The sequence below is a fragment of the Dreissena polymorpha genome, chromosome 1 (assembly GCF_020536995.1).
Source record: "Dreissena polymorpha isolate Duluth1 chromosome 1, UMN_Dpol_1.0, whole genome shotgun sequence".
NCBI lineage: Eukaryota > Metazoa > Mollusca > Bivalvia > Myida > Dreissenidae > Dreissena > Dreissena polymorpha.
Genome location: NC_068355.1, coordinates 58,920,374 through 58,935,586, shown reverse-complemented (window position 1 = coordinate 58,935,586; position 15,213 = coordinate 58,920,374). Strand labels below are relative to the sequence as shown.

At 34.5% G+C, this 15,213-nt stretch overlaps 1 protein-coding gene across 1 annotated transcript in view; it reads right to left on the bottom strand.

The window, feature by feature from the left end:
- Window positions 1-1,648: 1,648 nt before the first annotated feature.
- The window catches only part of LOC127882124 (transmembrane protein 41B-like), a 34,623-nt gene continuing 21,058 nt past the window's right edge, over window positions 1,649-15,213 (bottom strand). The window contains exons 2-7 of the mRNA XM_052430587.1: window positions 13,580-13,739; window positions 12,774-12,902; window positions 11,306-11,399; window positions 10,394-10,498; window positions 7,737-7,875; window positions 1,649-6,669 (exon numbers count right to left, since the gene is read on the bottom strand). Coding sequence (XP_052286547.1) covers window positions 6,500-6,669; window positions 7,737-7,875; window positions 10,394-10,498; window positions 11,306-11,399; window positions 12,774-12,902; window positions 13,580-13,739 — 797 coding nt within the window. The 3' untranslated portion in view covers window positions 1,649-6,499. The remainder of the gene's footprint in view (window positions 6,670-7,736; window positions 7,876-10,393; window positions 10,499-11,305; window positions 11,400-12,773; window positions 12,903-13,579; window positions 13,740-15,213) is intronic.

Below are 15,213 nucleotides of genomic sequence, written 5' to 3'. Positions count from 1 at the left end.
GCCCGTTTGAATCCTCTCTTTTATGTAGATATGTAACATTTGTTTTTGTTTTTTAAGGTTTAACATTCTAATAAAAGTGTGTATTTATCTATTGAATTGTACTTTTTGTTTTTTATGTATGTGTTTACACTAACCTTTCATTTAAAGAATGAATGCTGACTTCAAAATGCTGGGATTTTTTTTAAATTTGGTTAATTTTTAAGCATATTAATTTGAAGTGATGAAAAGTACACTTGAGCGTATAATGCGCTTAAAAAATTCACTTCCAACACTTCAAAAAGTGTATCATTTGTATGACTGAAAATGCACTCAAGTGTATTAATGCGCTTAAAAATTCACTTTTAATATTGTAAGGTGTATTATTTGTATGACCGGGAATGCACTCAAGTGTATTAATGCGCTTAAAAAAATTCACTTTCAATTTTGTAAGGTGTATTATTTGTATCAGTGGAAATGCACTCAAGTGTATTAATGCGCTGACAAAAATTCACTTTGAATACTCAATGAATTGTTTTATTTGTAAGTCTGGAAATGCACTTAAGTGTATTAATGCGCTTAAAAAATTCACTTTGAATACTCCATGAAGTGTATTATTTGTATGAGTTAAAATACACTCAAGTGTATTGATGCACTTGAAAGATTACTTTAGTTACTGATAAGTGTATTATTTGTATGACTGGAAATGCACTCAAGTGTATTAATGCGCTTAAATAATTTGCTTTTAACTCTGTAATGTGTATTATTTGAATGACTGGAAATGCACTCAAGTGTATTAATGCGCTTAAAAAAATTTACTTTGACCATGAAGTGTATTATTTGTATGTCTTAAAATACACTCAAGTGTATAAATGCACTTAAAAATAAACTTAAGCGCACTTATTATCATAATAAACGCACTTAAGTGTATTTTTCGTGGAAAAAAATACACTTAAATGTATAAACACACTAGTAAAAAGTGTTTTTTTTAACAGATTAAAATGCACTTGTTAAGCAAAAAATACGGTGCCAATAACATGCGCATTAAATGCGCATTTAATGTGCATTTAATGCGCATAAAATGCGCATTTAGTGCACTTTTTCGAGAAGGGAAATCTTCTGACCAAGTTTCATGAAGATCGGACAAGAAATGTGGATTCTATAGTGTTTACAAGGTTTCTCTATAGCCAATTAAGGGAAACTGCCCTGCTCACTGGGGGCCATGTTTTTCATTGGACCCGAACAACTTTTGAACTCAACCAACATATCATGAAGACAAACATTTTAATGAAGTTACATGAACATTTTGCATGAAATGTGACTCCTACAGTGTTTACAAGATTTCTCTTTTTTTTGACCTAGTGACCAAGTTTTTGAAGCAACATGACCCAGTTTCGAAATCCAGCGAGGTATCATTGGGAAAAATCTTCTGACCAAGGTTCATGAAGATCGGACAAGAAATGTGGCCTCTAGTGTTTACAAAACAAATGAAGAGGGATGGGCGGACAGACCACAGACAAAGACCGATCCTAAAAGCTCACCTGAGCATTCAGGTGAGCTAAAAAGGCATATTAAAGACTTTATCTTAGGCTTTTGAGGCAAATAAGCTATCACAATGCTGTTTTATAATATTTTGCTATTAACAATAGGGCAAATAACAAACACACACCTGTTTGAGCATCAAGTTTTATGGCTTTATTATATTATTATACAAACAATTAAAATGAGTACCTTCAATGATAAATAAGACCTTTTCTCCGAATATATAAAAGTATGACGTATATTTCAACAATTGGCAGGAAACTGTTGCCAAAGGTTCAATTCCAAAAACGAAGAGTTCTGACATTTTGACTTCAGGCTGGATAATACACGAACCAATTCTTAGTCTCAAGACTAAAAATAAAGAGTATTCTTAAAACTGGTATGTTCTAATACAGTTCATTATTTACATGGAATTTAACACTTATTACCACACATTTCTTCTCTAACAACAAATACATATTGACATAGAACACGTTTGTAGCCAGTATACATTCACCCACTGAATCAACCTTTCTTCAAGCTAAGTCTAATCTTAATTATTAAGTGTCAGGTTGGTGAATATGGGCACAGATCAGATTTTTTTTATTTTGGTACACATTTCTTACAACAACCTACACAACATCATGTTTTTACTTTTATGTAGTGAATAGTGACTGTTTTACTTTCAATTAACATCACAAATTCTGTATAAACATAACAAGACCATACTCACAGACCATAACATAAATCATTCAATGTGATTCAAACACATGTGCCTTGACTAACATAAGCACACAGGCATATAGCAATATTGTGATTCAAAACTATGGCCTATACAGTCATAAACTTGTTACATAACCAATAGTTAAAATGCCAATACATTTCAAAAATGTTGCTTATTTTGAATAAAAGAATACAGTTTAATATAAACATTCAACTAAATTGTAAATAATTTCTGTTTGTTTAGGAAATACAGTTTTTCCGACTTTTACTTTAATCATTCTGTTTAACCTTGAAGCGCATTCTAAACATGACAAATCTGACAAATTTTTGGGAATGAGATTCAACAGGTTAAGGCAGTTGTAGTTTTATAAATATCCAGAAGCAACTAGGGCTTTGTCACAGACGTGACGAATACCCCCGCATGCCGCATTGACACATAATATTTTGCATGTCGTCTTCACAAAAAACAGCGGACACCATGCTCAATTTTTAAAACGCACTAATTGATCCCTCGACCTTGTTTTTTACCAAGAAAGGCCCATGTTCTAACTTGGCCTTGAGATCATCTCCATAAAACTTCTGACCAAGTTTGGTGAAGATAGGATGTAAACTACTTGAAATGGAGAGCGGACACCATGCTGAATGTTAAATAACACACCAAGTGACCCCGTGACCTAGTTTTAGGCCCAGAATGGCCCATGTTCAAACTTGTCCTAGAGATCATTTAGATAAAACTTGTGACCAAGTTTGGTGAGGATTGGATGAAAACTACTTGAATTAGAGAGCGGACAACATGGTGAGGTTTAAAACGCACTAAGATACCCCGTGACCTAGTTTTTGACCCGGCGTGACCCATATTCAAACTTGAGCTAGACATCATCTAGATACAACTTCTGACCAAGTTTGGTGAAGATTGGATGAAAACTACTTGAATTAGAGAGCGGACAACGTTGTGATCTTTAAAACGCACTAAGTGACCCTGTGACCTTGTTTTTGACCCGGCATGACCCATATTCAATCTTGCCCTAGACATTATCAAGATACAACTTATGACCAAATTTGGTGAAGGTTGGATAAAAACTACTTGAATTAGAGAGCGGACAACATAATGAGGTTTAAAACACACTAAGAGACACCGTAACCTAGTTTTTGACCCGGCATGGCCCATGTTTGAACTTGACCTACACATCATCTAGTTACAACTTCTGACCAAGTTTGGTGAAGATCTGATTTAAACTATTAAACTACTTGAATCAGAGAGCGGACACTATGCTCAATGTGTAAAACGTACTAAGTGACCCTGTGACCTAGTTTTTGATCTTCTATGGCCCATGCTCGAACTTGGCCTTCAGATCATCTAGATAAAACTTCTGACCAAGTTTGGTGAAGATCGCATGAAAACTACTTGAATAAGAGAGAGGACACCTTGCTGAATGTTAAAAAACGCACTCAGTGACCCCGTGACCTAGTTTTTGACCCGGCAAGGCCCATGTTTGAACTTGGCCTAGACATCATGTAGATACAACTTCTGACCAAGTTTGGTGAAGATCGGATGAAAACTACTTGAATTAGAGAGCAGACAACATGTTGAATGTTTAAAACGCACTAAGTGACCCTGTGACCTAGTTTTTGACCCGGCAAGGCCCATGTTCGAACTTTGCCTAGACATCATCTAGATACAACTTCTGACCAAGTTTGGTGAAGATCGCATAAAAACTACTTGAATTAGAGAGCGGACAACATGCTGAATGTTTAAAACGCACGAAGTGACACCGTGACCTAGTTTTTGACCCAGAAAGGCCCATGTTCGACTTTGGTCTAGACATCATGTAGATACAACTTCTGACCAAGTTTGGTGAAGATCGGATGAAAACTACTTGAATTAGAGAGCGGACACTTAATACGGACTGACAGAATGACAGACCGACCGACAAGTTCACTCCTATATACCCCCCTAAACTTCGTTTGTGGGGGTATAATAAAGTAATGGCTCCTTTGTCTCCAATACTGAATATACCCAAACATACACATTATCAATGATAATGGCTATTTCCTGCTTTCAAAGATGATTATATAGAGGATATTTGTTGGATTTGGTTGAATATCGATTTTAATTCGCAATTGATTATAATGATGCGCCACTTGTGAAAAATATTTTTTCTACGACCAGGAGTGAATTAAAATCAATATTCCACCTATTCCAGCAAATTTTCTTTTTATTATATGCTTACAAATGATTATTTGTGTTTTTTTGCCATTACGGACAATTTTATTCCCAGTTTGGCGCCTCGATATGTAACATGTATTTCATGAATGTTGAAGGGAAGCATATATAAATGTTTTTATAAACTTTTAATGCAGAGTAGTTTCCCTTGGTAATATTGGTAACATTAGGGGGTCACAATGGGGAAACCAAAGATATCTAAAATAATTTCAATCAAACAATGAAAATTATCGATAATGTTCACTGTTATTTTTCACGGTTTGAAACAGTGAAATATCAGTTTCAATGCACTGATATTTCTATATTAACCATCAGAAGCATCAAACAAGAGCACCGCATAACGGGTGCCACGCTCAGCTGTGGGTGCAGTTTTGAATAGATGAAAGCTTGTCAGAATTTTTTTTTTTTTAGAGGTCACAATGACCTTGACCTTTGACCTAGTGACTCAAAAATGTGTGTGGCATGTAGAACTCATCAAGGTGCAGCTACATATGAAGTTTCAAAGTTGTAGGGTGAAGCACTTTGATTTTAGAGCTAATGTTCAAAACCTTGACAAAATGTTAAGGCATTAGCATGACGCGGACCGGACGGCGGACATGACAACGGACTGGCTATAACAATACCTCGGGTTTTCTCCGAAAAACAGCCGAGCTAATAAATAGACATATTTATCTTATACATACCAATAGTACAACTTTTTTCGTGTGAGAAATACCAGTCTATAAAGTACAGATTTGAACAGAAAAGCTGGTCATGAACAAGTAAAAGGCTTTCACGATTGCAATTCTTTTTAGATATGTACATGTATTCACATATATGTTTTTATTTGTTAAATTCCAACCATGTATCACAACATTGAAAAATATTCCAATCATAATTCCTGCACATACATTTAAATTCAATTTTGAGAACAATTTTTTTGACAATATTGAGTTAAACAAAAATGAAGTTGAAAGCTAAGCAAGTACTTTGAACAGCTTTTACTGCAAACAATTTAAAAGGAGAAATATATACACAAACATAAATTTAAAATATAAATAAATTAAACGAAATAAAATAGTTTACAAATCAACACATACATAATTACAAATCAATAAAAAAAAATGTACCCATAGAACTTTGATGCCCCAATGTTTCATATTTTGTCTAAAAACTCCACTGCTTAATGACCAAATTTGAATATCAAGAGTGACCTGCCCATTTGAGCTAGAAAGACCAGACTCAGATGTGACATGTCGGCTTAATATATGGTTGACCTTTGTGCCAAGTTACTTTATATTCCATTGACATATGTCAAAGTTATGACTAATACCAAACAAAAGGTGGCGAGGGGGGCCATAAAAAATCTCTATGTTTAAGGTTTGAGTTAAATCTGTTTATTTGTCAACGGCATGCATTTAAAAAAGAAATGTGTTCTTGTTGACTTTATTAAGAATAATATTATTAACAAAGGAGGTAGGATGCTTAATCAGATACAATTTATACATCTAATTAACATTACAGTGACATACAGATTGTTTACTAGTTAATACTATGTATTATACTAATGCATATTATATATAGTTAGTTAATACTAAGTATGATACAAATAAATAAATACATTCAGCCCAAACATTTCATTTAGTACATTTTATGTTATATAATCTGCTATTGTTCTAGATATAGTAGGGGTTTATTGTTTAGTTTTTTGGTAAAAAACACTAGAATATTTTGCCATGCTGCCCACTACTCATACAAGCTGTTCAGGAGCACCCACTGTTGAATTCAACATAAGTGCTATCCTTACAGCATATTCACTGACATATCATGTGCTATTGCTGTTTTCTGTTAAAAAATAAACCACTTAACTTAAACTCAGGGTAATTTTGTATTCATAAAGAGGAATAAAAACAACAACAAGCATACCCAATCCCTACTAAGTCCACAAAAGCAGCACCATTTACCATTTCTTGGACCTTTCCGGAAAAAAACACATCAAAATCGCATGTGTTACTCCAATCCACACATAAGGCTTTCCCAAACAGTGACACAGCAATATACATGCGCGCAAGGATTTCAATCAAACTTGGCTTTCAGCTTCCTCTTGAAGAGAACTGGAAGCAAAGAGACCACAGCAAATATCCCCAAGACAGCCATGCTCCTGTACGAGACAGCATCGCCAGAAGAGGTCAGCTGATGAAGCGTGGTCCCCGCCTGGATGGCGACGAACGAGGGAGGGGCTACACCTGTTACGTAATAAAGGTAATACATGTTAATTAGCCTTATTCCTTGAAAATCTGGCTGAAAAAAGGTATGTAAAATGTCATCCCAGATTAGCATATGCAGTTTGTGTTGGCTTTAAAAGGTAGTCGAAGATAAAATATATTTTTGTCAGAATGTGTGATTCCTGATTGACCTGTGCTGGGACCACCCTTTACGTGCATGTATTTAACCCTGTTTTCTCTGATGGAATGTCACAACTATATTCAGGGCTGTTCTAAAGTTGAATGATGCTTTTAATGTCAGGATTCTTATGTTGTTGCTTTTATGCCATGGAGTTTTATGAAGAAAAAGTTGCAGTCAAATGTAAATTTCTTTAGCCAAATGTTCTACTTTGTAGCCATTGGATAATTGGACTAAAGATGTGATTGTATTTCTATCTGCAATATAATAATCAAAGCGCTGAAGGCACTGCAGTTGTTCGCTGTTGTCGTCCTTGATTAGCTTGTGCGCATTGCACAGGCTAATCCTATTTGACATGCATTAAGCCCCATTTTCCCTGAAAGCAGCCAATATGTACAGATTTCAATGATAAACACTAGACTGGCCAATGTCGACTTACAAGCTGGTAAATAAACTCACTGCTAGAGGGTATATACACTCACTGCTAGAGCAGAATCATTTATCGTCTGCTGCAGACAGGCAGCGGTAATCGTCCCTTGCAGAGTGAGTTGTGGTTCTTACCGTACTTAAGGCTTCTAAGCACATACTGATTTGCAAAATATGCTCTGTAAATTTAGCTGGCCGCTAACGCGACCAACTAAAAAGCAAATTATTCCACGAGTGTTAAAATCTGTGTTAATGTAGTTACATTTATATATATTAACATTTTATATATAATTGTTATTGTAACTTACAAGTTCTGACTATCGATACCTATCAGTGTACATATAATCAAGAGCCACTTCACTCCACTAGTTTGGTTATAAAGTTGCTTATTAATTAAACTAACTCCAATTTCAAAAGTTTACCAGGATGGAATAACTGTACAAGTGAAACACTAAAATGCACACACAGTTCTGTTCCCTCTTACCTAAAAATGTGCCAATGAAGAATGGTAGAAGTGGAACGTTGATCACAGGTGATGCTATATTGATGAACCAGTTTGGCAAGAACGGTGTGATACGCAGGAAGATGATGTAGTTCAACAAATGCTCTCTATGGTGATTTACCTGAGAATATGTTTTTTAAAAAAATCAATTTACACACAAAATTCAAACCTTTGGTTATTACCCCAATGATCAGTTCTTATCACTTAATTCAATAATTTAACTATGATAAAGTTATGTATTTTAAACAAATATGTATATACTTCCTATTTCATGTATTTTCATTTAGAACTGTTTCTATGATTTAAACAACAAGTTTCACTGATCGACTTAATTGAGTAAATTTATTAACACTACAAATATAATTTGCTGTATAATACTGTGATCAGAAAAAAAAGGGCATGACAGGGGTCAAAGGCAGTTGGGTGGGACTATGAGGTGGCAGGGTGCTTCCCCTTTTCGTTAAGGCCTAGATTGAGCTTTGTTAATACCTTATCCCACTTAATTGCTTAACCATAACTCTTTACTAACAAATATATTAATTTAAGTTAAGAACCCTTGATAGAGCATTGTTCGCTTGGTAATGAGGAATATTCAGCGAAAAGAGAAAGCGAGAGCGCCGATGGCACTGAAAGCATAGTTGCAAGATACAGGGAAGTTGCTGCTGAAGTAAATGTTTAGGTCAAAATATACTAAATAGTTTCCTTATATGTTTCGATGTAAAAGCGACAACTTTTAGCGAAAATAAATACAACATTTTGCACATAGTGACCCCCATAACCTTTTCTTGACAGGCATTCTTAGCTGAATCGATTTAAGCAATAAAAAAGATATGTCATGCTCAAACCAAAAAAGAATTCGACTCAAATCAAAATCGACTGTTTTTGGGCTTTTTTTCGGCCGTTTTCTAGTGGATTGTAACCTTTTGCAGTGCCATTTTTAACTTTAGTCTCCAACGTTATCCTATTTCAGGGATTTAGTAGTGAACACCAATGCTTACCCTATCAATATCTCCAAACGATAAAACCAAAACAACAGTCTAAAGTGTATAACATGCCTTCGAGGAAAATATGATGATTTGTTTAGAAAGTGCAGCCCTTCATGACTCGATTATTTAGTTTATTGTAACCTTAACGATTGCTGACATCACGAGTCACCCCCCTTGTTACCAAAATATTCTATTTTTAGAAACGGGAATTCCAAATAGTGACGAATGTGAATGGTTACAAAATGACATAACTATGAAAATAAATACGTAGAATTACGTCATTTCACGCATACCATTATGCAACCATCCGTTTTCTTTTCCGACTTGATACATTTACAGCTTTCCATTTAATATTTTACAGACACAACACTCGTCCAGAATTCGCGCGAATCCATTAAATCCGATGCCACATTTTAACCGTTAGCTCTACTCGTAACGTTAATTTCTGGCTCAAAATAAATCATTTTAACTTCAATTAACACATCTCTATTACTTTCAAACTCTACTTCATCAAATCCATAGAAAGGCAGGTCAGAATCCATGTCATAAATCAGAAAACATTCATCGTACTCCGCCATTTTTTACACATTTTCAAAGAATAAAAGTGCTTTATGCCCCACTTCCTGCTGAGAATATGTTTCAATTTCTATTTATAATTAACCGATGAAATGTTACATATCCTTAAACCAGGGCCTTATGAATTCAGTTATGTAAACATTTGACCTCTCACAGAACAGTAAACAAAGGAAATAGAAATTAGGTGTGAGGTCACTATCAACAAGAACAGAATTGTTTTACGAACGAAATTTGTTTTAGTTTCTTAGAAGGTTTTTTCACGTAAAACGGTCTTAAAAAAATTCACTTAAAACGGTGTAAGCAATATTCTTGGAAGAAAACGTAAGAAAAAGGTTTAAAAAAAAACAAGGGACAAAATTGTCACAAAACCAGGTTTTCATTGTGAAAAAAAATCTGATAAAGGGAGAAAACTCAAACTGAACTTTTGAAATGAACAAACAAAATTAACCCCCTTTGTAAGTTTGTTTTAAAAAAAATCAATTTTTAGTCGTGGCGACCTTGACATTGGAGATATTGACGTGATTCTTTCGTGCGACACACCGTCCCATGATGGTGAACAAATGTGCCAAATGATTTTAAAATCTCACAATGAATGACATAGTTATGGCCAGGACAAGCTCATTTATGGCCATTTTTGACCTTTGAACTCAAAGTGTGACCTGGACCTTGGAGATATCGACGTAATTATTTCGCGCAACACACCGTCCAATGATGGTGAACAAATGTGCCAAATGATTTTAAAATCTGACAATGAACGACATAGTTATGGCCCGGACAAGCTTGTTCCGCCCGCCTGCCAGCCCGCCAGCCAGCCAGCCCGCCCACATTCGCCAATCTAATAACCAGTTTTTTCCTTCGGAAAACCTGGTTAAAAATTGTAAGAATTACCATATACTAAATCAAATAGATATTTCGTCTGATTTTTGATCAGGTAAGGCTTCATAATGGTCAACCGATCGATGTGGGTTTTCGAAATGTTGTATATATTATAAGCATAGGTGCGTTGCACCTATGCTAAAAATTACCGCTATTACAAAAGCAATCAACACCCCTGGCTGTCCACTGTAATATACTTACATGTGCCTGCCATTCACGGACGCGATCTGGAATGTACTTGATCACCAGCCTGCGCCCCACTAGCAATGACAACAGGTAGCAAAATGTGGCTCCTAGACCAGAGCACTGGAACAACACAACAATATATATATTGCTCTTTATACAATGTAGTTAATATGATTTTCAGCACTGATATATCCATTATATTATAAATCTAAATTCAATACCTCATTGCAATAACTTAAATACCTCACTGCAAGTAGTTTTCTTGGATATCTCACCATCTTGCTTGGCATGGTACATTTTGTACATGCAATACACTTGTTCATGCTTTTCATTTTGTGTCATTGTTATTATTTGGATTTTTTATATACAAGATATGTACTCGAAGCTTGTCTAGAGATTTTTTAAATAATGTTTTTTGTCAAAGATTTAAAAAAAAATCCTACATTAGTGAGAAAATAACACTTTCGATATTGACTCATACTGAAAATACAATTTTGTTCATGAGTATTCATCATATGAAATTGAAAAAATTTATGAGCCTTACAAACATGAAATGATTTAATAATTTGAAGTGTTTCTGTTGTTTGTTATATTTTGTGGCAATACATGGATAGATTAAACAAAGCACAAAATGTAAAGCATTATTTAACATCCAATGGCCAAGCGGTTAAAGTAAAAGTGTTTAAATCCAAAGGTGAGTGGTTTCAGCCCTGGTATGGTTAACTTTTTTCTGTTTTAAAATTCTATTTGTAATTCATACTAGTACTCTTTTAATTGCAAAGTGAACATGTATCAAGTAAAAGAATCTGTGAAAAAACATGTTGTTTTTTTAACTCGCTCAAAATAAACAGTAGTAATTATCAAATGTTATACTGATTACTGATACAAATAGCAATTAAGACAGCAGAAGTCAGTAAGTAAACTTACCAGACAAACCATGAACAATGCGAGAGGGAATGGGAAGAGAAAGCCTGATAATATACTCAGAAATATGGAGCCTGGGATTGCAAAAGACTGCAAGCTGATGGCAGGTTAAGGATATGATCTGACTGAACATCAAAACACTGGTATGCATGAATTACTTAATTTCAGAAGCCTCATTTGGGGAAAACAGTGGTTAATTCATGTGCGTAAAGTGGCATCCCAGATTAGTCTGTGCAAGTTGCACACTTTCGGCTTTGATAATTTTTGTTTAAAGTTAATCTCTTCTTAGCAAAAATCCAGTTTTGGCAGAAGGTTAAATCCCTGATAAGCGTGTGCAGAATGCACATGCTTATCTGGGACAATGCAATACGCACATACTTAAAGGGACAGTCAACCAGATTGACGAAAAAAGGTTTTTAAAGGGACCGTCAACCAGATTGATGAAAAAATGAGAGGTTCTAAAATACCGTATTTTTTTACAATGTAATGTAATATACCAGTCGTGATATTTTGATCAGTATAAACTAATTATTGTAAAAAAAAACACGGTATTTTAGAACTTTTTTTAAAACCTCTTTCCTCAGAGCAAGGCTCAATTTTATCTTCCTTTTTATGGTGAAATAACATTCTTGGGAACATTTAATTAACACATTATTTCTGCTGTGTGATGCAAGTGAATTCAAATGTTCTAGTTTTTGAGAACAAAAGTAAATGACATTTTATGATGCACATAGTTTTCAAAAGTCAAATTTAGAGGCACTAGAAAATGATATTTTAACATTTTTTTGGTAAACTATAAAAACACACTAAGTCATATAATAGTAATGCAAAGAAATGCAAACATAATATAATGCAACTCCTTTTAAATGACAATGTAAAGGAGTAAGAAGATGTGTTTGTGAAACACAATGTCCCCCTATATGATGTTTGACTTTGAAGGATGACCTTGACCTTGTGAAGGATGACCTTGACCTTTCACCACTCAAAATGTGCAGCTCCATGAGATACACATGCATACCAAATATCAAGTTGCCATCTTCAATATTGCAAAAGTATTCATAAAATAAGCGATTTGGGCCACATATATTTGACCTCTGACCTTGAAGAATGACCTTGACCTTTCACCACTCAAAATGTGCAGCTCCATGAGATGCACATGCATGCCAAATATCAAGTTGCTATCTTCAATATTGCAAAAGTATTTATAAAATAAGCGATTTGGGCCACATATATTTGACCTCTGACCTTGAAGGATGACCTTGACCTTTCACCACTCAAAATGTGCAGCTCCATGAGATACACATGCATGCCAAATATCAAGTTGCTATCTTCAATATAGCAAAAGTTATTGCAAAATGTTAAAGTTGGCGCAAACAGACCAACAGACAGACAGGGCAAAAACAATATGTCCCCCACTACTATAGTGGAGGACATAAAACATACTAGAAAACAAACTCTATTCAAAGGATACAAAATGTATGCTATAAAATAGCCAGAAAGAACTTGGTAGTAGTATTTGTCGGTATATCTTGACAAAACCTTCCCAAGATTCTTTGCATCTTCAATATTTTTCGGCAATGTGATATGCTGCTTTTCATCCCTGAAAATATTTATTTTTAGTAAATACAAAAATACATTGACATTTTATCCATTCTTCATAACAGAACATGAAAGCAGCTGAAGACTAAACAAGAGATGATTGTATGCCCCTGCCTTGAAGCCAAGTAAACCAACTTAGATGATTGTACAATTCATATAAAACATTATCTTCAAAACATGCAATTTTTTTTTATTAAGATGTTTGACTACGTAAAACACACATGGACCCAATCCTCCTTCTTTCACAACTTGCCAACATACATTTTTATGTGATCCCAAGCATTCTCTAGCTCTTTCAGTGCTGGAACCGAATTTTGAAGGCCTTTGCAAACAGTTTGGATCCAGATGAGACGCCACAGAAAATGGCGTCTCATCAGGATCCAAACTGTTTGCTATTCTGATAGTATTCTTTGAAAAAAAATTGAAGAAAATGCTAATGTTAGAAATTCAGCAGACAACATTTTAGCAGACAACAAATTTCCCAGCATGCAAAGGGCTAGAATGATTTTCTTAATTGTTACAAGCATCAGTGAACATCCGATTGACTTGTCCAAAGTAATACACATTTTCTTTTCTAAGTGGGAAGGGGCAAACTTTAAATTCTAAGTTGATCTGTGATATTAAAGAATGGAAGTAACACTAGTCAAATAACATTTTACAACTTTCACTGTCACTCACTGTGTGAGATTTGGGAAATTGAGATACACAAGGCCCAGTATTCCAAGTGCGATTATGAATATCAACACAAGGAGCAGGAGCGGTCGTGCAGTTCCACCATCGGTCACCTGGTCGTCAGCAACAACGTCTTTCTTCTTCAGCTGCGTGTACTGGTGTTCATCTAAAGAAAAAGACATTCAATTTTGAAATGTTTTAAATCAATAATGAGTCTAATTGCCAAATATACAAATGGCTACATTTGAACAACTTTGCAGCAGTGTTGATGAGTGGTCTATTAGCATTTATACACACACACACATACACAAAATCCCCAAAATGTGCACATACTTATGTATTTTGTGCTTATATTCAGCACTTTAGCCACCTTTCAAAATTGGAACTTTCAAGTTCCAAGTCTTACCCAGATATCAAATGGAAAGTCTGACTTTTATTTCAGTATTTTACTGTGGACATTTGCAATATCATTTGCTTGTTTTATCGTGTTGTATTTCACATAAACTGCAAAGTGTTCAAAAGCTTTTTCTTTAATTTGACCTAGTTACCTAGTTTTTGACCTCACATCATCCAGTTTCAAACTCGAACAAGATATCATAATCATTGGGACAGATCTTTGGACCAAGTTTCATGAAGATCAGATAAAAAATGTTGCCTCAAGAGTGTAAAGAAGGCAAAATGTTGACAATGGACAATGACAAAAAGTGACCCCAAACCTCACCATGGGTGCTTTGTGCACTGGCACTGTCAGTGACAGGTGAACTAAAAATATATAAAATATTTTTAATTGTTTATTAAAAAGTAAGAAAAAACCCTTGAATAAAAATATTGCCTATCCTAGGATTGGAATCCAGGAACTCTTAATGCATTAAGCTAGTAACTTATTAACAATTAAAAGCTTACAACCACTATTATTAAATGCTTTATAGTACACACATGTATATGAATAATTAAGCAGCTTAATTATTATAGCAATTTCTAATGATGATCATTCATTAATGAACCAATATTTATTACATGTTTCTTTATTAGGAGTGCTATTCTTGTGAAAAAGGCTCTTTCAGCAACATTAAATATGAGCTACAGTAAACATGCATAAATACAAATAAATGAATCGGTCCAAATTTTGTCAAACCAAAAGTAATAAAACAAATGTAGCTTTCAGGAAGTATATTCTTTAATTTGACATTTAATGCTTTATATACAAATGTAAATCAATAAATCACAGCTAACTATGCCTTAAGCTATTCCTGTTGTCCAAAATGAAGGCCAAGCCTTCGACAATACTAGCACTGGTAGTACATGTAGATGAAAAATTCATCTGAATATGATTATTCTTGTATCAGAAGAAGAAATGTATACACATGTATATGGGACATTGAACAAAAGGAGTTACTTAAGTTCTACAAAAAAATATATGAGTTTTCAACGCATACTTCTTTTAAAATATGCATTCTGCCATTAATTTAAAGCACAAAGATAGCTCAGTTAGTAGAGCAATGGATTGTGCATATGATCCCTAGTCTGAGTTGTGGGTTGTAAAATCATTTCTATGGATGCTCCCCCAAAACCTTTGAATTTGATTCAACAATTGCAGTGGTCAGTTAATACTGGCATAAGTATGTGCACTTAAGCAAGAT